Source organism: Labrus bergylta, chromosome 11 (genome assembly GCF_963930695.1).
Source record: "Labrus bergylta chromosome 11, fLabBer1.1, whole genome shotgun sequence".
Classification (NCBI taxonomy): domain Eukaryota; kingdom Metazoa; phylum Chordata; class Actinopteri; order Labriformes; family Labridae; genus Labrus; species Labrus bergylta.
Genome location: NC_089205.1, coordinates 29,136,585 through 29,159,549, shown reverse-complemented (window position 1 = coordinate 29,159,549; position 22,965 = coordinate 29,136,585). Strand labels below are relative to the sequence as shown.

Below are 22,965 nucleotides of genomic sequence, written 5' to 3'. Positions count from 1 at the left end.
GTCTTTGGACTGTGGGAGGAAGACGGAGAGAACCCACACATGCACGGGGAGAACATGCAGACTCCACACAGAGACACTCCTTTCAGACGAGGGATTCAAACCAGGAACCTCCTCACTGTGAAGGCAACAGTGCTATCCACTGAGCCACCATGCAGCCCCGTCCGTCCAATCAAATAAAGGCAAAAAGAAAACATGGTGGTGCCTCGCGGTGTCTGTGTCCATGTCTTTAACGAGGTTACAGATTGACAGTTTCCAGGTTTCTGGGCTGAAAATCTCCCATGTTTCTGGTCTCATAAAACACCTTCTCCCCTATTTAAAATCATAATTATATCATTTCCCTCGGTTACAACCTTACGACACCCTGTAATCAAATCATTTCCAGTTTCCTTGCAGACAGAGACACACCTGTCCGGACGGCAGGCAGCGAGACGAGAGCTGCACAAGTGTTTAAAGTTCATTAGTGTTTAAATTCCAGACATCCTGGCAGGAGGAATTTCCGAATGCAGAGTGTTAACTGAGAACATTTTCCTATATGCACCCATAAGATCCTCCTTTTCTTTCCTCCTTTTTTTTTTCCAGTGTGTAACAGCACAGGTTCTTACAGGAATCGCTTCCCCAGCTGCCAGCGGTGTTGTAAAGCAGTTAACCTCCTGGTATGTACACATGGCGAGCGTGGTGCAGACCTGTGGTTTAAAGACTTGTTGTTCTTTGTTCCACATGAAGAGATGACGGCGGTTTAATTTGGGGAAAGAAACCACCATAACATTTTGTAAAATCATGTTTGAATTTAGTGGACTGTGCTGAAACATCAAACCTAACAACCCCCGCAGACGTTTCAAGTCGCGGTCATTAAATTCAGAGAGATGATTGTTTGTTTCATGTTGAGAGAGGAGGAGTGTGTGCTGTGGACCGGCTCTCTCTGCAGGCTGGAGTTCATCCAAATGAGCATGCTAAGCTAACGTTAGCAAGTCTATCATTTAGCAGGCATAAGGCGCCTTCAGAAGCTGGATGGATACTTCTACTGACGCCATTGTTTTTCAGGTGAACTTTGCAGCAGCTAGCATGCAGCAAAGTTGCCACTTGACACACAAAATGAATTCAATAAAAGTATTTTTTACTTTTAAATCAGCGCTGTGTGTGTATGGATGTAGTCACAGTTTAAACAATGAGTGGAAAAGAACGTTCTGGCGAGTAGAGAAGAGTATAAGCAGCTGGCCACGCACCGGTCTGAACGTCATCGACCGACCGCGCCTGCTCACTCCCAATGCGTCTTCCTGAAGATAATCTGCTGCGTTCCCACATCAGCACACACTGACTTCATGTGGAAATTTCACCAAGCAGCTGACAACAAAAAGTCTTGGCTAAGTCGAGTTGAAAAATACGGCTGTTATCGTTCAGACATGCAGCGCACCCCGAACATCTCGGGGAATTTTCAGGAGTTTTATGCATCAATGAAAACACCAATACAAACATTGTTGTAGTAAGAGGTTGGTGCGTTACTGTTTTGAAGCCTCCATTTTGCATGTAAGCTGCCGCCATCATGATTTTTTTGGAGCCAAAAGGGACCGTTATTGAAATCTGTCAATCAAAATGTAGCCCCGCCCTAAATCTTCCATATGAGAATTAAAATTATACAATGGAGAGTCGTTTGTTTTCAGTGTCCACGCTTTCAATTTGTGTGCTATTTCTCAGACACAAACAGCTGAAGAGAAGTGCCACACACACACACACACACACACACACACACACACACACACACACACACACACACACACACACACACACACACACACACACACACACACACACACACACACACACACACACACTGATCAGCAGCAGTTTACAGCCTTATTTAGACATGGCATTCAAACATGCTTTGGTTCTCAGCCGACATCACAGACGGGTGAGTCAGTAAGGATGTGTGTGTGTGTGTGTGTGTGTGTGTGTGTGTGTGTGTGTGTGTGTGTGTGTGTGTGTACGCAAATAACTGACTTCATCCATGCATCCTGTTTCGAATGAGTTTTCTCACTTTCTTGCATGGTGCAAAAATATTGAGTTTATACATTTAGCTTATTTGAGGAAAAGAAAGGCTGATGGTGAAGTTTCTTGTTGCCATGAGAACCATGAACATGAAGACAATCTGCAGTAACTCGGTAGCTGCAGTCGCACCAAACGTGTCGATATTAAACCCGAGAACATGTTGATAAGAATCACAAACCTAAATCAGAAAAATCTGCAAGTTAAGCCTGAAGCTTCAGGGAACATAAGTCACTCTGGAACTCATCAAAACACGGCAAGAAAGGAATTTACATAAATATGATATTCCACTTTGACCAAGCAAAATCATTTCACCAGCTTCAACCGCGTTAATCGGGGTATACTGGCCATCAGCATCCTCAAAAATGGCACATTGTGGTTACTATAAAAAATTGCCTGTGCCCCATGGAAGAATAAAAAATGGCGTCATCTTGAGGAATATAGTAATCTGTTTGGCATTGGCAGAGAAGATTTGGCAAGTTTTCCATGGGCGCAACCCACATACTCAGCTCTGCTGCTTATCCCACAAATGCATCTTCCTTACAAATGTGACAACATTTAAAAATAGAAATAAATAGGCCTTCCAACAGTATAAGATTTGTTGCCAAATAACAAATAAATATTCTACCAAACACAAATTTCCTTACTTTTTGTGGGATGTCTAAAAAAAATGATGTAATGGATGTCATTTTAAGGTTTTTACAAACTACATCTTGGCTGTTTTCGTCGTATTTTTTGCAGTTTTTTTACATGACAACCAAGAAGATGAACAACAGATTATATTTGAATTCAGTTTATTTTTTTTAAACCTGGGCTTTAATCTGACATGCACAATCTTAATGATGATGGTAGAGGTAGACAGATTTTCTGTGAGGTAACATTGCTGTTTTTGTCAATGGAGTCTGGAAGCTCTGAAGAGAGCAGCGTAACAGCTGGTTTTGGTTTAAAAATGGAAAGATATCCATTAACAAAAACCTTGTTTTCAGACACTTAGAATAACAATTACAGCCTTTTGGTGACAAACAAAATAACTTTTAGTGGACAGAGTTTGATAGTCAGCATTTGCACCCATAGACTACATTGCAGCCATTACAGCCTGTTTCTCTGCTGCAGGCTTTAAGAAATCAACAGATGCTGACCCCAAACCTTCATATAGGCCCCCAAAATGTAAGAAGAATAGGATCCAGATTATTTAGACAGCCTTTCTATTTTAATTGTCGACAAAATAAATGACTTGTGGCAGCCCTAAATCCATGACAAAACCCCAAATAAAGCCAATGAATCAGCACTTTCAGCCAAGAACACCGTGAAACAGTCAGACTGCAGGAAACTCACTAATCAGGAACATCAGTGTCTCCGTCTGGACTTCATTTAAAGTATTTAAATCTGACAAGAGGAAAAAGTCTTGTAACATCGAGTTGGCTCTTTCATTAAGTTTACTACACTGATTTATTTTCTTTGCGTGTTTGAGAATATATTTAAGGATCTGGAGGGGCAGAAATCAGACGATTGTTTAAAATCTCTAAGTTTATGTCTGACTGTGACACGTTCCTTTCAGACTTGAGTCATGTCAAAGTGTTGCAGGTCTGAAGTGACTACATGAGAGTGTCTGGTTTGGCTGAACAATTCTGTAACGATGTGCACATCTAAAGAAGCTGAGCCGTCCTTACTCCTGATGAGATCACTATAATTTTCTCTTGGTCCCTCCTTCCCTCCCTCCCCCGTCTTTCCCTCTCTATGTCTTATCAGGTCTGGCCCTGCTCCAGAATTGAAACCACCATGACTCCATCTTCTCGTTATAAACAGTGCTGACATGGGTGAGTGCTGACGTCGTCACATCATCAACGCCATATAAGTTGAGAGAGAAATGTTCACAGAGAGAGATCAAGACAAAGAACGGGAAAAAGATCTGGACCCAGATCATTGGTACTGTATCAAGGGTAACTATATTAGGCAGCTACAGTAGCTAGCATAAAATACTCATAGTATCTTGAAATTGAGCGGGAGAACGGAAGATGCTGTAGCGCTCAGTAATTTTACTGTATATTGTCGTAGCGATAGAGGGGTGGGATAATTCGTAAGGAAGTGCTTCATTGAGCCCCCTATTTGGCCCCGCCCATAAAAACCTGAAACTCAAACCCATGAAAAACGTTTTAACGGTCTAAATCCAACATTCAGTCAACGATAGTTCTCAGTCATTTCACATGTTTACAGCTACTTTTTTTTTAGCATGTTTAGAGACACATTTCTGATTTTACTTTACAGGGACTTTAAGTACATGATTACAAAATGCATTCATCTTGTGTAGAGAAAAAGTTTGCAAAAGGAGAAAAATAAATAGTGTGCTCCAAACCAAGCAAATTGCATACATGTACAGGACTAAAAAAATTATAAACTTCCAGAAAAATTAGAAAGCATAGCCCTTAAAAAAGTCTCTCATTGGGTGCAGACCTTTCTATTTTTTCTGCAGGAAAAGTTTGCAGATAAAAAAAATCAAAAAAACAAACTCATCAAACCAACCCGACGAAATAGTCTTACCTTCAAACGTTTACACAAACAGATCAATAAGTACAAATCTACAGATACATTAGAATCACAGATACAGAGTAGCAGTCGTCGTACTTACAGTTACTGTGCACTTTTCTGTGTGTCAAACAGTTTGCATGCTGTTAAAAAGTCTGACTCACGTCTGTTCACCGTTAAAAGTCTGACTGAAGTCTCTCAGTCACACTCAGACTAGTACAAAAAAAATGTCTCAACAAGTGTGATTTCCTGTTTGTTTTGCTGGCTGTGTTTATGCATGCTTGTACGAACTTCTGTTTTTATGAGGACCAGTTTTTTGGGTTTTTTTTTAAAAATTTTGTTGGGACGTGGAAACCAGCTGTTATGAGGGGGTCAGACTTGGTTTCCATCCAAGAATCAGGTTTTGGTTTGAGTTTCAGGACAATGGAAACGATCATAATGAGTTATCAAAAGCAGAGTTCTTATCTGAAGAACGTGAGTTTAGGAGAGATTGCGAAAGAAGACAGAGTGTGTGAACCTCAGTCAAGGATGGCACAGGATGTGGTTTGGTGCATTTCATTGTATTTCTCCTTTGCATACCCTCACACACCTTCAGACACACAGACTACACAGTCTGCAGTGTGAATAAAACCTACACATCATTTCAAAAATCAAAAACAAAGATGAAATGAGCTTCAGAGTTTCCAAAAACCAAAGATGATTGCCTAAAGATATAAAACAAGTAAAGAAACCAAAAAATATTCATATTGACAAACTAATATCAAATAATTATGACTATAATTTCTAAGAAATAAAGAAACTGGTTCACCAATTTTCAAAGTAATTGTTGAAATAATTGACAAATGGCTGCAACGATTGAGTCATGTCTCGTTTGATCTAAAAGACTCATTCAGAGAGAGATCAGCCCTTGCTCTCACTGATTTAGATTTGGCTCAACTTGCACTGGACAACAACAAAATATGAGGATGTAACTGTTTGTTTAAGCAAAAGTGCATCTTGATTAGTGAAAACAACACCAACCTCGTAGCTTAAAACCTCTGTGTAAATTGCAGACTTTATAATGAAATCCTTGTGTCTTTTTATCCTTTTATCTGGTGTTTTCCTTGCAGAGATTTAGCCATTTAAATCCTCAGCTGGACATTTCCCCTGCACTGTTACAGCACAGTGTGGAGATCTAGAGGCCTGGCCATGCTAGACAGCACCCTGGATTAACCAATATAAACTCTGCTCCCTCCAATGCAGACCTTTTTCCAAAAAATACTATTTTCAGTCCGTTTAACTTGCTTCTATTCAAGCTTAAGATATCCAAGCAACTCCCTGTTGAGATTGACACTACAAACACCTGTTCTCACCACAACCTGAGAGGCCTCGATTCACTGAACCTATAATCACGACTTTAGAGGACCTGAATGTGTTCCCTGAAGAACTCCTTCATAATATCTCAGGGTCTTAAAGCCATGATGTTCTCAAACACGTGGACAAACTTCAAACATGACACCGCCTACTCATTTTCTTGCTCCAGTGTTGTAAAGTCTGACAAGTACCTGAATCTTGAACACCACATCATTGGGGAAACTCTGTCTCTGTTACGTAAGTTTGAGCGGGACTCTGAGGCTGACATCATAAAACCTTCAACACATCCAGACAGAAAGAGCAAGCTCTGACAGATAAGGTCAAACCTACAGTGTAAAGGGTCTTAAGTGCATAATTAAAAGCTGTTTTTTAAATAGTTTTTAAAGTTGAGTAGCTCAATATGAGCTTTTGATAAAAGATAGAGCGTCATATGTCTTTATGAACTCACATCATGCAAAACTTCTCTAGCTCTTAGATGGCATGTTGGTGGAGTTTCTACTGTTTCATTATATAATATTCTACAATTTGCGTTTTTGCCCTGTAAAACAACTTCATAGAAGAAAAATATTATAAGTGAGTCGATGTTGCAGCCCCTCATTTCAAACATATGTAAGGACATTTGGATCCATCATCCTACTCTTAAAAATCAATTTTCCACCATTCACCATGTGACTGAAGTCAGTGAGCTGTGATCATTTTTAAGGTGGAATTCCCCTTTTAACACACGCTGTGAAACTATAAGGTTGAGTAAATTCCAGTGAGTGTGTGATTACAGTAATAAGAGAGTGACTCCTCGCTGTTATTATGTGTTCAACAGTGATGCAACACGTTGCAGCTTCAGCACGGACATTTCTTAGAAGGAAAAAAAAAACAGATCCCGGCCTGTTAGAGAAGCTTTAAAACAAACTGAAACCCATGGAGCTCCAGTGAGAAACATCTGTGCATGTATATGACTACATGAAACTTTATTTTCTATATCAATATGCTGCCCTTTAATGGTTAAATATGTAGTAAACTGTTTGAGAACCACTGCTTTGAAGAGGACTAATAGTTAGGACTATTAGTCAAAGAGAAAAATAATCAATTATCAGGTGTTCTTGCAAACTGAAGACGCTCACCTAAGAGGCCGCTGCAAACATTAAAAAACATATACATAATATAATCTTCTGAGATGCAATATTTAACTCATGTCAACAAAAAAGTCCTTGTGCCTTAATGTCACAAAATGTTTGAATATGACTTTAAAAATATATACATCCAAGGACAGACGTATAAGACAAACACAAAGCACATGTATTGGGGTTAAATGTATTGGGGTTAAATAAAATATTTTAGAAAAGCAACTTAAAAGAGGATAACTTTATTTAAAATAATATTTAAATAACAATATTTACGAGACTAAATAAGAGCATAGTGCAGTGGTAAGGAGTGCCAAAGATGCTGAAACAAACATAATAAGAAATACTTTAAGTTGAGGTCACAATATTCAGCATTAAGTGGTTGCTTATTATCATGCTAATTGTTAGCATACTGGCTGTAGCTTACTGGCTTTTGTACATTGAGAGCAAACTCTACCAAAGTCAGATCCTTGTATGTGTGAGCATACATTGCCAGTAAAGCTGATTCTGACCTTTTGGAGACTTGTAGGGTCTGAAAACAAAGAAATAAAATATATTTAAAAAACCTCTAAACATCACGAAAAAGCAAATTCTTTGTTGAAGAGGATTTTTTCTCATGTCAGATTTAACTACTTTTAATGAAGACCAGACAAAAGGCAGTGATGTTCCTCATTAGTGAGTTGCAGTCTGTTGTCTCTCGTTTTCACTCTGTTCTCAGCTGAAAGTGCTGATTCAGCGACTTCATTGTTCGGCAAAAGATTTAAGACAGCAAATTGTGATCGTTTCATTGACAATTTAAGTGGAATTTCCATCATTTTGACAGTTTCTGTAACATATTTGTGGGTCTTAAAGGGGACATATTCTGAAAAATCCACTTCTACAGTGTTTTTGAACATATATTTGGGTAACCTGAGTGTCTACTGACCCACAAAATTTAAAATAAACCCATCCAGTCCTTTGTTTGTGGTCTGCATAAGTCTTACAACACAGAGAAAAATGCTTCGTTTCAAATTTGCTCAACTTGTGACATCACAGTGGGATTCTGGTAAAAGAATACCCTCCCCTAGAGACTTAAAAATATATGTAAAAGTCTGACTAACACTAGGCATACCCGTTAATATTAAAGGAGACAATGTTTAAATATCATTCATTCAGATTTTCAGCTGCTTGCAATTTTTTTTTTTAAATTCCATGTGTTGGTCATTCATGCAGGCGTTCGGTCAGGGAATCACTCAGCAGCTTGGCGGAAAACCCCATGAACAAGCATATCCAGGAACCTCAACGAGGCAGAACGAGTGGCGAGGAAGATGAAGAGGAGTTTAGATTGAGACAACGATCAGCCCGACCGCATCAGAGACTGAGAGACAAACAGTCAGAGAGTGTTTGACGTGAGGAGGATCAGAGGGTTTGGTTTCTGAGGTCAGCTCTTTTAAACTCCCTCCGACAAAACAAACAAGCTGCTACTGATGATGCGAAGGATTTAAGGCACTTGAACGCAGTACTGACTCTACAGCTTTAACTATATTTATGTTTATACTTTTCAGGACATCTCCTACAGTTAAGAATATTTAGCGGAGGATTTGTTTAAGGGTAAAGCTCCTTAACCTCTCGGGATAGCCAATATTAGCTGAATGGTTCGGGCCAATAATTTAATTGAGCTTTTCAATTCATTCGTCATGTTCACATTGGAGAGAGTCTGAAGGTCCCCTCTTGGAAATTTCTTAAAAAATGATGAAAATCACATTCTAAGTAATATTATGGCTTACAAATATGTGATCTATTATTTTTTGTATTTTTAACTTGACCAGAAACATCAGTCCTCACTTGGTCAGTGTCGAGTGATGGTCCACGCTTGGTATAGTAGGTAAGTATACGTGTGTGTGTGTGTGTGTGTGTGTGTGTGTGCGTGTGTGTGTGTGTGTGTGTGTGCCGCTGCTGGAGGACAGAGACAGGAAGTGGTTCCTCTCAAATCATCGTTTACAGTACAGAGAACCGATGTGACCGTCTGTCCCCTCCGACCTTTGACCTTTCACACACACACACACACACACACACACACACACGCACACACACACACACACACACACACACACACACGCACACACACACACACACACACACACACACACACACACACACACACACACACACACACAACCACATCCTCACAGTTTCCTTGTGTTTACATTTGTGCCTCCAGTGAACTCCCTCAAACAATCTGCTAATTTTACTTCACTGTTCTGTCCGTGTGTTTACAGGAGTTAGGGAGACCGGGGTTAGATTGTACACTGCAAACTCTCGTCATAGACAATGTGCAAATATTCTAATCAGACACAAATGAAGGTTAGCTTATTGTCTCAGTTCTCATCTGTGCAAAACAGCCTGATATGGGGTTTGATTGCATACTTATTCATGCAAATTATAAAACCAATTCATTAGTAAGAATATTTGATTACTTTTGCTCTTGTCCTTTCAAATGGTTAATCAATCAAAACTACAAAGTGTTATAATTTGAGTTGAATCCCTCAGACTGGTCAGAGAGCTGCCATTACTCATCAAAGGCTTTTTATGTTTGTATTTCAAAATGCTGACTCCTATTTCTACTTACAAGAAACACATTTACAATCCTGCCTAACAGAGTTTTATGCTCCATTAAGTCTACATTCAACACCACTCTGGTTGACTTTTCTTTTCTTCCTGACTGATTTTCAGTCCTGAAAGCTCGCCTGGTTTGTTGCCTGTTTTCTTTCTTCTGTTTGTTATCAGAGTAATAGGAGCCAGGGAGGCTTCAGCCACCAGCCAATCACAGACGAGAACACAATTGTAGCTGGAAAATGTTCTTCAGTTTCTCCTTCTCCTCCGTCTGGTGCTCACCTCCTTTACTCCCCATCACAAGTGAAACCTCCTTCTTCTCCTCCTCCTCTACCTCCTGCATCTCAGCCTCCCTCTCCTCCACCTCTTCCTCCTCAGCATCCTCCTCTTCCTCTTCCTCTCTGTTGCTATTCAATCGTTCATTGAGCCGTTTTTCTGCAGCCTTATCTTGGGCGTTCTCTCTATTTTCTGCCTCGTTCCTTTCTATGATTATAATCAACAAATCTGCTGTGGCATTTTATTGTGTGTGTGTGTGTGTGTGTGTGTGTGTGTGTGTGTGTGTGTGTGTGTTTGTGTGTGTGTGTTTCTAGGCAATAACATTGTTCGGTGCTACACTTTATCACCACAAACCATACAACTTCCTGCACACAGAGTGAAAGTCACAATCAGAGCTGTGTGTACACATTGTGTGGATGTGTTTGTGTGTTTGTGTACAAATCTGTAGCCTTGCATGATAATTGCAGTGTGTTCTGGTGTGTTTTTTATGTGTGCGTGTGTGTGTGTGTGTGTGTGTGAGTGTTTGTAAATGCTAACTATGGAAGCCAATATAACAGTCGAGCAACTAAACAGCATGGTGGCTGAGTGTAATTACACATCATTACTGAGCCTATGAGTGTGTGTGTGTGTGTGTGTGTGTGTGTGTGTGTGTGTGTGTGTGTGTGTGCGTGCGTGTGTGTGTGTGTGTGTGTGTGTGTGTGTAATAGCAGGTCATTCTGCCTGGCCTCTCTCTGGTTTGCTAACAGGAAGTCACAGCTCGGGGAGAGAAAGTTGAGTCGAGACTCTAAACACAGAAATAAATCTAGTTAAAATAACTTTAAATGGTCTCCGGCTTCATGGGAAAAAAGTCCCAACAAACAAATTCTAATGTTCAGAAGTGACTGAACTCTTCAAAGCTGCTTCAATTATTATTTCTTATGTCAATGAATTCCCTGTTGGCCATTTGTCTTCAAAATAATCATAAAAATCTATACATCCATCCATCAAACCATCCATCCATCCATCCAACCGTCCGTCCATCCATCCATTCATCCATCCATCCGTCCATCCATCCATCCATTCATCCATCCATCCATCCTTCCATCCATTCATCCATCCATCCATATATTTTCATAAATGTCTATTGAAAGTATATCATCACTATTTTCTCATGTGGTTTATAAAATGGTATTTTGTGGTAACTTTTGAACTACATTAGTCAGAAACTTTAAGAAGTTTTACTACATTTTTGTGGTAATCGTGGATTACCTGGAGCAGCAACAACTCCAGGAAAAGGCACTTTGGAAGCAGAAACCAGTGTTTTTTAAACATTTTGAGTATTACAAAAACTTTCCACATCACTTCCTCATGTTTGATATTACTTTATTCTCATCCTGATTATGAAATATGCATAGAAAGGACAAGTTTGAAAATACTAGAATGCTCATTTAAATAGTCAAGATAAGTACTTCCTCAGGCAAAAAACATACGTCAGTAGTTGGTTGTTCAGAACGGTACAAGCCCTAGAATAAAGTCAATGTATGAAGCTATCGGCGTGCAGGAGATCCAATGTGTAAAAAGCATCAACAGGTTGAATAAAAAAATTAAATCCATGGACCATTATCTGCTTAACAATGCAGGTCATGCTCCTGTCATTACCTGTGTTGCTAGGCGATCTCTGGCTGCCTCTCCGTGACCCCTCAGGCATGATGTGATGATGTCACAGGAAGTAGAAACCTGGAAAAAAAGGTGAGAAAATCCTGTTAGCTTTAACACAGACTCTCTGTCTCAACCTCTTGATGGAGGTTCTTTTTCCTCAGCAGTTTCTCTTCCATTCTTTCTTTACACAAAGGGTTTCTACATAAAAAGTGGCAAACAGAGACTTAACACAAAGTGGCAGGAGGAAAAAAACGTTTAAACACGTCGTCCTTTACCAGCCGAGAGGAGGAGGAAGAGGAAGAGGAGGGCGAGGGGAAAAAGGAGGTCTGTATAAAAGAATCCTTTCCTGTCTTGTGTGAAAAGAGTGAGGACATATGTAATGTTTGGCTAAAAGACAAGAATGTGGTCTCTTCTCTAAACTGTTGTGTGTGCGTGTGTGTGTGTGTTTGTGCGTGTGTGTGTACAGGAGGATAACGGACTCCTACAAAGTCATTGATACAGTCACACAGATTGACCCAATTAGTCCATTGTGTGTCCAAACGAGTGTTTCTGCAGCTGTCTGCAGGACGACTGAGAGATGTGGGGAGGGTGGGCGCGGGGTGAGGGGGTGTAGGGGGGGAGTCGGGGGAGTGAGTAATAGAAGCCAGATGCTGAGCAGGTTCGAAGGTTGCAGGTTGAAATCCCTTTACTATGTGTTGAAACACCTGCTGAGCTCTGCAGAGCTGTTCACAAATATAATGTGCATTCCTTCTCCAGTTGTTAGGTCAGATGTGATCGAGTTTGTGAGGAAATACTTCTAACATGGGAAAACATTAAGTCATCATCACTCCCAAATTTGACCAATAAAAATAATCCTTTCCATGTTTCTTACATACTTAATCCAGCCAGAGTAAACACAATTTTAATCTCAGTTATTACAATTCCCACGACGCTCTCAAAGGTCCATCCACTGAGGCAGAAGTGCGTCACTACACTAGAGACTCCAGGGCTGCAACTTCTGATTATTTTCTTTCTCAAGGAATTGCTTAGTGTGTCGATAAAATGTCAGAAAAATGGGAAAATGTTGATCAGTGTTTCCGAAAGCTGAAAGAAGATGTCCTCCAAAGTCTTGTTTGTCTTGTCTGCGACCCAAAGACATTCAGTTTGCTGTCATAGCTAATTCCAGGTTGTTACATTCACATGTAGCACACTGGAATTAGCTTCAGTAATTATCCAAAATAGTTGGCAAATTATTGAACTATTTTCTCTCATAACTGATCCATTAATTGTTGCAGCTCCAGTGAACTTATTAACTCCAAATGATCAAGGCCTCCAGTTTCCTTTCTTTCCATTTGATTTCACCGTGAACAGAAAAAGACAATGTTTCTGCTTCCCAAAAAGGGAAGCTATGGAAAAGTCCTGATTATGGGGAAGTATGAAGTGAAGCTATGGTTGAGGAAGGAATTTGCAGAAGAGGATATTTGCCTATTTTTAACCTTGTCTCCTTCCATATGAGCTCGGTATATAAAATGTTTGAAGTTTTTGCTGAAAATCTGTGGTTCTTCTTGCACCAGCAGTATAACATGATACAGTTGGTATCCTGAAAGATCTAGCGACTATTTAAGCAAGTATTTCTTTTCGTTGTCTTCACACATCAACTATGAAACTGCACCATTAGGGGGGCTTCTTGAGCTCAGGGGTAAGAACAGGCATCCCATGTTTGGAGGCTGCTGTCCAAGGGTTGGAGTCTGACCCCCAACATTTGCTGCATGTCTTGACCCACTTCCCAATATTTCTTATCTCTCCCTACAATCCTACTTATTAATGCATAAAATGGCACAAAATATATCCTGAAAAAATGCACTGTAATGTACATGTTCACTGGATCTTATAGACGTTGATGATGTCTGCATAGTTTTGGATGACTGGATCATCTCTCCGATGTTTTTAAAGCCAGAGGGTTCAGCTGCTTTCTGTGCCTTTATTTATAGATAGGACAGTGGGTAGAGTCAGAGATCGGGGAGAGGGAGAGTGAGAGTGAGGAGTGACATGCAGGATAGGAGCCACAGGTCGGATTCAAACCGATGGTTGCCCGCTTGGAGGACCACAGCCTCCGTATATGGGGGAGCGCACTAACTAAAAGGCTACCAGCGCCCTGCAATTTACTACACTTACTAACAATACAGCCACATACACATTCACATAAACCATGGTGCATATATCCTTTAGGGTAAAGATACATGAGTTTCTAAAATGGCAAACACAGGCTCTGGTCTCAAACATTGAAGTTAGACTCACTGTTTATACACTACTGGCTGCATTTTGAACAAAACAGCGCTGGTTTACATCGTCCTGTGAATCTGGCCTAATAAGGATCCAGTAACTCAGATGGACCAGGAGGTCATGTCTGTCCATGGTGTACTGAATAGTGCATTAGACTTTGAGGGAAAAGTTACTCAAAGGATGTGGGTTCAAGTCCTGCCAGAGTCACACCTTAGGCTGGCAGGAGTCTACATTAACGCTCATTAAAGAGCCTGCATCGGAAAAGAAAATACCCGATATCTACACAAAACCTGCCACACACCAAAGATCTATTCTAACATGCTCCTTCACCTTAAAATACTTGAGTCACAGACTTTAGGCTTTCTTTCAGGGTCACTATTTACAAGACTACAACTTCCTGATGAGATTAGTTCCCATCTTCTTCAGGTATGGCAATTTACAATGAGAAAAACCAACACTGGATCAGAAAACAGAAACTTGTGTGTGCCTTTGATTTTTGTCAGTGGACAAAGAAAATGAACCAATAACAAAGAATTTAACAGCAAAACGATGTGTTTTCCTTCTTCTTTATTGTTTTTTGACAAAATGTTGGGACTTACTGTACATTGAAGAAGTTAGGAGAAGGAAATGAGAGTATGGCCATCTAAGTGTGTGTAGTGGCAAAAAGCCCTTAAAAAAGAATAATCTGTGTATATTTGTGTGTATGTGTGTCATCGTCTCCGACAAAGGAATTCCCAGGTGCATTGGCTTCAAACACTCTTCGTCACACACACACACTAGAACACACCCGAGTGACAGAGGATGGAAGCAAACCAACACTCGCACTCGCATCCCAACAGCAGGGTCATTGTGAGTGTGTATGTGTGTGTGTTATTGAACCCCTTATCTTGTTACCGTGGTAACCAAAGAGGCTGAACACAGACATCAGCTGTCATTGAATTAAAACAGACAGAACTGTCAAACAGTCCAGTTTCTTCACTCTCAGCATTTTGATGAGATTCACTTCCACAGAGCTCGGCAGTTTCAGGTCAAAGCGCGACGTCACAGTAGAGACCCGTATAAATGGTCAAGACAGATTTCTAAGTGTTTTTAACAGCCCATCATAGTTAACTCAAAAACATTTAACTGAGACAAATGCAACCATTGACTTGCACATGTTGTAATTAGCAATGAGCATCCAATGAGCTGTGGTGGGACTTGAACCAAGAACCTTTAAACACCTAGAGGCAACAAGTCCAACTCACAATCCATTGTGCCACAGAGCCTACTCCCTGATTTTCATCAATAATAATTTTGGAAAAATTAGACATTTTTAAATAGATATAAACAGACAGTATTGACTTCTACAAAAAACATTTCAAGGTAGGAAGAATTATGAGAACCCAAGACAGCTGAAAACCCCTTAGATGACTGATGATTTGGGGTATTTGGAAAATGTAAATTTGGCAGTTCAGTAGAGTACAACCACAGGTTTAATGTGCCCAGTATTAACCAACTGTGGTGGGACTCCAGCCCACAACTTTTAAATATTTCCCCTTTGGTGATGCTTAAAGTCTGATGCGCTCTCTATTGCACCACAGACCCTCTATCTTTCAGGGGTTAGGATAGGTGAGGACCTGGTTGTTAGGTGTTTGGGTCAATGTACTTCACACATTACGTAAAAGTGGATTTAGTAGTAAACAGATGTAATGTGTCTGAACTACAAATAGTTGACTCTGGTGGGACTTGAACCCACAACCTTTGAATACCTTCTCTTGGCATGTCTAGAAGTCCAGTGCGCTGTCCATTGCGCCACAGAGCCTCGTTCTCAGGTTAGCTTCCCAGAACATCTTTCCAAAATAAAAACAAGGCCTCTCTCGAGACCCTATTGTGAAAATGTTAGATTTTAAGATAAGTGTTTGAATGAACTTTGGTGAAGTTCATGTCTTAGAATACAGAACAGTCTCGGGACAATGTGGGGAAGAATCTCCAGGTTCATGGCCCTTTGTTAAAAAAAACAGATGCAAAAAGGGAAGGTATTCAACAGAGCTCCAGTGGGCCTGATAATTCAGGGGGGACAGTGGAAGAGGGAGACCACAGATTAAATGTGTCCAAATTACAAATCATGGACCCTTGACGGACTCTTAACATACATCCTTTGATACCTGCCCCATACCATACCTCAAATTAATCTGAAAGCATTAAAGGTCAACTCAATTGGGACTTCAACCCACAACCTTTGAATCACTTCTGCAAACCCAATCTAGAAGTCCAAAGCTCTGTCCACTGCGCCACAGAGCCACATATGAAGAAGGACTTTCTGCCTGATTGGTTTAGGGGATTGGAGGGTGTAAACTGGGAGTTCGGTGTAACCACATATCAAGTAACATTAGATTACACTGATTTAAATCGCCCAGATACAACAAATCAAATTGTTGAATCAAAGTCACAACCTTTGATAATAAATTGCTGACATGTATGTGTGGCTATTCAAACTACGGAGCTGGAAGAGAAAATCTTAAGAGATAGAGACAAATCTCCTTCCTCCAGAACTACTGGAGACCCTGCAGGATAATTACAGTCTGCTGCCTTCCAACAGGATGGATGACGTCATGCTCACTACTTACTCCGTTAAGTGATTGTGTTTAATGAAAAACAAACAAAGGAAATGTCAAAACAAAGAAAATAGAGATTGATGACAATACTTATGGAAATATGGATTACCGGATCTCAAAAATAATTACAATTATTAGTTATACTCGTGGAGTAATGAGCCCGCATTTCTGCAGGCCACAAATATATCACAAGGAGAACGCAGACCTAGAAAAACACGGTGTGTGTGTGTGTGTGTGTGTGTGTGTGTGTGTGTGTGTGTGTGTGTGTGTGTGTGTGTGTGTGTGTGTGTTTACATTTTTCCAGCTTCTATTGGGTTCATGTTTATATGAGATCACTGACAGAGAGAGGCCTCCTGGGCTTCGGCCCTCAGCGTCACCTCCCAGGCTGTTCACAACAAGTCTGACTAATAAATATTCTGCTTTGTTTAGCAGTTTAATAAAATGCCAAGCAGACACATAGAATATAAATCCTGTCTTTTCATATTTTTGGGGGGGAAGGTGAAACATTGTGTTTGTCAAACCATGTAAGAAGTCGGCTGTGAAGGGTCAGAAAGAGGTGGCAGTAAAAAAAAAAACTCAGATTATTTATAGAAATACAGTAAATAAACTTGAGCTTGTTAGTGGAAAACAGATCAATCTGCACAGTTTCAGGTGCTTTGCTGCCTTTTGTCAAGAATGACTGGCTCAATTAAACTGAGAACCTTTTTTAATTGCAGCCAGCCTTTTCTATTTACATACTCAAAAACAAGGAGTGCAGAGTTTCCTCTATGACACGCCAAGGCTCGCACATAACAACAATCACACAGGTGAAGGTGGCGGCAGTCGCTCAGTCTTTAGGGGTTTGGGTTGGGAAGAGGGTCATCAGTATGGACCGAAGTATGGATGTTGGTCTGGTGCCGGGTAACTTCCTGAGTACTACAGCGTCGCCCTTGAGCAAGGCACCGAACCCCCAACAGCTCTGGCACACTCCCTTGTGTAGCAGTCTCACTCTGACATCCCTCCATTAGTGCATGTCCACAGGTCCAGTTTGTGCATGTGTGTATTTCGGGCCTATGAGAAGTACGTCTCTAAATAACAAAGGGTAAAACCAGAATTTCCTCTCGGGGATTAACAAATTATGTAAAATAAAATAAAAAAGGTTAAAGTCGCTTTGAGGAGTCCCACAACTAATCTAATCTGCTTTTGACTCACATCCCACCTACACTTTAGTCATTAAAGGTTGACTCTGGTGGGACTTGAACCCACAACCTTTGAATCACTTGTGCACACTTACTCTAGAAGTCCAATGCGCTGTCCATTGCGCCACAGAGCCACTGGTGTCTATGGCCATCTTACTCTATTCACTCTTTATTGATGAAGCAAAGACCTCCTTTGCCCCCCGATGGTGGGAACTAACAACCGAACTCCTTTAATCTGCAGAGTCCCTCTGCACCTTTAAGAAAAAGCTAAAGACCCAGCTCTTAATGAACACCTAAGACCTTCATGATGATGATGATGATATGTAGGATGATTTTGATGCCGATTAGAACTCTCAAGAACAGCTGTCAATGTTGTGCTTATGGCTCTGGTCACTTCCTGTCAGCACCTCTGGTCACTTCCTGTCAGCCCCTCTGGTCACTTCCTGTCAGCCCCTCTGGTCACTTCTAGATCCTTGCTTGTGTTGTACTCACTTTCTGAAGTTCCTCGCTTTGGATAAAAGCGTCTGATCAGGGAATTGTAGAATTTTTCTAAACGTATGACTCAGAAGAGAAGCTTATGAACACACTCATTCACACGCACACACACTCACAGGGTCGTGACCATTGAGAAACACTGTCATGGGAGCGGGCACCCTCCACAACAATCACACACACACACACACACACACACACACACACACACACACACACACACACACACACACACACACACACACACACACTCATGCTGAACAAATATAGTCACAGTATGTGTAAACTTCCAGACGTTCTGTTAAGGAAAGAGACACACAGACGCCCTCCTTGCTGTGTGTGCGTGTGAGCATGTGTGCGTCTTTGTGTGTATTTATGTGACTGACCAGTCGGATACCAGTGACACATTCTCATCATGGCCAGTATGTAGGCCAGTCCGCTGTGTGTGGTCTCACTGAGAGGGTGTCTTTGTTAGCTCACAACACTGTTTCTCTTTCCTTTAAACACACACACACACGCACACTTACACACACACACACACACACACACACACACACACACACACACACACACACACACACACACACACACACACACACACACACACACACACACACACACACACACACACACACACTCACAATAGCTCCACTCTGTTGTCCTGCTGTTTCCATTGTGCTCATGGCGTCGATCATAAGCAGCTACTGTTTTAAAGCAGCGAAGAAGAACTAAGATTTCAGATCTGTCGTTGCAGGATGTTTGCAAACAGTAACAGCGTGGTGCCAGGAACGAGCTGACAAACTGTCTGTGAATATTTACAAGTCTGTATTATTCTATTGTTATTCTAAGATAAGGAAATGAATGTTGATAAAGAAAGTCATTTGAGGTCAGTATCGTGCTGCACTGTGTACATCAGGAGGGCCTTCTCTAAAAGCTAACGCTAATTTTAGCTCCTCTACTTATTTCATCTACTGCCTGATTTTAGGGTTTGATTCCTTCACAGATTGCAGTTAACATGTTTTTGTTTTTTATTTCCAAGGGAGTCCAATTTCTCGGAAAGATAGCCTACACTGGTTTCTAAAACATAATGACACCGGTTTTAGATCTGGTGAAATTACCAGATAAAAAAATCAGAGATTCTGTAATTTTTTTTTTTTGTTGTTGGTCACAAAATTTGATGTCAAGGTAGTTAGCTTAATGCAGAAAATATACAATAAGAAAGACATCAGTTAACTGTGTACACCTGAGTTAATCAGGCCTCAGCATATTTAACTCTAACTTATTCCTCTTCCTCTCAGACTGGTCTGACTACACGACTCATTTATCAGATTTATACAATTTTGATTGTTTTAACTTTAACGTTATACTAAATTAACTTCCTTCAAACCTTGTTTCGTGCACGATACCTTTCTTTGTTAGTTACTTTGATCCAGTTTGTGACAGCATGCAAGGCCCAAAACACAATAAAATAATTTGTGTTGTCTCCATGTGACGTATGGATGTGCTCAGTCATGGTTAAAGCTAAAAATAATAACATTAACATTTTGGTATTTTTTATTGCACTGGTTTTGGATAGTTTGCAAAGTAAAGTACTCCTCTATCTCTGAAGTTTTAAAGGCAGTATATGAAGCTTTTGGCGTCTCTAGACTGGAGCTGTGTGAGGTCAGATAAATGACCTCAAGTGATGTCACTTGAGTCAGTGTTGTCTCAGGCTGAAACATTAAAAACATCGGTCCAAAGTTAACCTCCGTCACTCTCTGCTCATCGCTACAAAGAGCTGCATGCTACTTTCATAACACACACCAATCCTCAAACCATCTGTCAGTGTTCCAGTTGCATTGTGGGTAATGTAGGCACAGAGGTTTGCCAAAGAAGAGGAATGTGTTCTGACAGTGTTGCGAAATATTTTTTTCATGATGGACTTTTGACACCAACACAAAGGATATTTTTTCAGTAGACAACGCGTTCAGTTGACAAAGCAAACACAACACAGTGCAACACGTCTGTTTGAATCTGATGTTAAGGTTAGAAAATGGTCTGAAGACGTTCCTCCGAAAAGTTCAGACTTTTTTCCAAGTTGTCACATCGTATTTCTGCTTTGTTTCATTCTCTGTTTGAAATATCTGTTAATAATCCAGACTAATAAAACTCTGATTCACTGAACAATCGATGGCAGCAGATGAAAGATACAGTATTAAACCCCAGAGTACAACAGACACACAACATGGCTAATGTAACAGCAGAAGAAGAAAGTCCTCTTCTCCAGAGGGAAACATGACAGACTCTTTCCTCAGACCTCTGTCTGTTAGCACACGGCTAAATCTGGACGCCTCGCATCTGCTTGTTTCTGTTTTCAATTGTTTGGAGTTCATTCTGATTCCTCCTGGGTCAAAGAGGGAAAGCAGGACAAAGGACATCTTTTCAAGGTCAAGGACTTTCAAGGACTTCAAATTGATCCCAGTTTTACGCCAGGGAACACGCCGACATCGAGAAAATGAAAAATGAGTCATAATTCTATACAACAATAAAATCAAATGTTCCCTTGTCTTGTATTGTAGCGTGTTCTGTTTCATCCTCTCACTGGACAGTTTAAGACAGTAAGAGGAGGGGCGCCGGTAGCCTAGTGGTTAGCCCCATGTATGGAAGTCCAAGCCACGGCCAGGGTTCAAATCCTTTCATTCCCCACTCTCTCTCTCTCTCTTTGATTTCTGACCCTCCACTTTCTTATCTCCACAAAACAAAAATAGGCATGAGCCTAAAAAAATGTTTAGATGTGAATTTAAATCGTCATCAACCTCAGAGAAAAGACAGTTAAACCACTCAGTGTGTGTGTGTGTGTGTGTGTGTGTGTTTGGAATTCCCCTGCGTGTATTTTTATCTTTCAAGTGACTAATAACACACGGTTAGCAAGGTTAGCGTGTGTTTGAAACAAAATGACAGACACAAAAAGTTTTTATGGGCAACTTGAATGATGGAGAGAGGGGGAGTGGGAGCAGTGATTCATGATGGGAATGTACACACACACACACACACACACACACACACACACACACACACACACACACACAATTGAAGCTACTGTAACTCCCGCCGCACACACCTGGTTTGAACCATAAACACAATGAACACATGGAGCATTGTTTCCACAGATCTAAAGCATCAAGCTGCTGCATCAAAATCTCTTTCAAGACTCAGATTGTGAAAAACCATCTAACCCGAACCCACTTTTCAGAAAATGTGTGCTCAAACAGGCCATTTGTGGATTTTCCCTTCATGACATCACAAAGGGCAGTAGCCCCTCCCCCAGGTGGGTGACACTCCCACAGCTAGGTGTTTGTTCTGCCCTCTGAGTCTGCCTTCTCACCGTAAACAATAGGACATGGAGCGAGAAAGACTGAGACACCCAAGCCCTTCCAGAGAGGGGGCGTGGTCAGACAGCTCATTTACATATTTAAAGGTACAGACACAGAAACAGCCTGTTCTGAGAAGGGCTGAAATAGAGGGGTTTATAGACATGATCAAATACAGGATCAGAGTGGTGGGGGGGAGTAGCAAAGACAAATCGCACCCACAACCTTTGAACTAGTCCGTCTGGGATTTACTAGAAGTGAAATGAGCTTTCCATCGCACCACAGAGCGCCTCAGTAGCTGCTGACGAAAGCTGCGCTCTGTGATTTCACCTTCTCTTCTCAGTAATAAGAAGAGCGTGTGTTGACAGAGAACCATTCATCCATCAAAATATTTGCATTATGCTGAATAACATCTCTCTTTCCTCCTCGGTGCAGCTTTTCATTTGGATGCACTGTATGTTTGCATGCATTGTTGAGTGTGTGTGTGTGTGTTGTGTTTGTTGTTTACCATGTTGCCCTGAGGTTGGAAACACTGCGGTATACATCCGTCGCCTCAGCCACACACACACACACACACACACACATACACACAAGAAAAAAACACACAGCAGAGCCTCTGTCCGACCTCAGATGATAGAAAATTGTCAAACTAATTATTATAAACGGCAAACAGTGGTCGCCAAGGGAACAATCAGCCCACATCCCATGATTATCCTGCTTTGGGCTCGATATTAAAAGCTGCTTCCAAATACTTAAGATGGTTGGGGTGCGTTTGATTTCTGTTTGCCCGTTAAATCAATGGCTCCTTGTGTTTTTTTCTCTCAGAAACACTCAAGCGTTCAGTGCTGTTACACTTCACATACATGTGGAGTTAATCAGACGAGTTTCACAGAACATGCAAGCATACAGTTTGAAGTTTCACAGCGTTTACTTGTTCTTGAGTTTCCCTAAAACTTGACACTGCTGGAAGTTGAACCAACGACCCTTGAATAACATGTCCTGTCTTTAAGTCCAATGCCATGCCCATTGCACCACAGGGTCCTTGTCCACACTTCCTCATTGGTTACACCTCTGTCTGAGGACAAAATGACTGCACAGTAACATATTAACCCCTAACCCATCCTCTGCAAGGCTGCATACTTGTCAATCATAATCCTTGCATCGCTTTGTGTAAATATCCATCTGAAGACAAAAACACCACAAGTGCATCAAGAGGCCATTATTTAAAGGGATACTTCACCGGTTGAAACATGAATCTGTATTGACATTGGGTCATATATGTAGAAATGTGAAATACATTTTGAAGTTGGTGCCTTCTTGACCGAGAAAAGGCAGAAAGTGTCTTTTTGGCTCATGTTGATGAAAGACACCAAATCCCAGAATGCACAGCACCGCAGGCCACTTCCACTAAGGTCCTCTAGTTCAGAATCAGAAATACTTTATTAATCCCAGAGGGAAATTCTATCGTTACAGTTTCTCCAAAATATTCAATATAGCAGTAGAAATATAATAATAAAAACATTTACAGACATATTTACTTCAACACATA

The 22,965-nt window shown here is 40.8% G+C and overlaps 1 protein-coding gene and 2 non-coding genes across 3 annotated transcripts in view; all 3 read right to left on the bottom strand.

Moving 5' to 3' along the window:
- plekhg2 (pleckstrin homology domain containing, family G (with RhoGef domain) member 2) overlaps positions 1-22,965 on the bottom strand; it is a 60,582-nt gene that overhangs the window by 36,938 nt on the left and 679 nt on the right. Inside the window, exon 1 of the mRNA XM_065960547.1 lies at positions 11,541-22,965. This exon is cut by the window's right edge and continues 679 nt beyond it. Within this exon, the coding sequence (XP_065816619.1) occupies positions 11,541-11,589 (49 nt within the window). The 5' untranslated portion in view covers positions 11,590-22,965. The remainder of the gene's footprint in view (positions 1-11,540) is intronic.
- Positions 15,513-15,603, bottom strand: trnar-ucu (transfer RNA arginine (anticodon UCU)). Its single transcript is given in 2 exon segments — positions 15,513-15,548; positions 15,567-15,603. It is a non-coding gene; the product is annotated as a tRNA-Arg (tRNA).
- On the bottom strand, positions 17,617-17,708 carry trnar-ucu (transfer RNA arginine (anticodon UCU)). Its single transcript is given in 2 exon segments — positions 17,617-17,652; positions 17,672-17,708. It is a non-coding gene; the product is annotated as a tRNA-Arg (tRNA).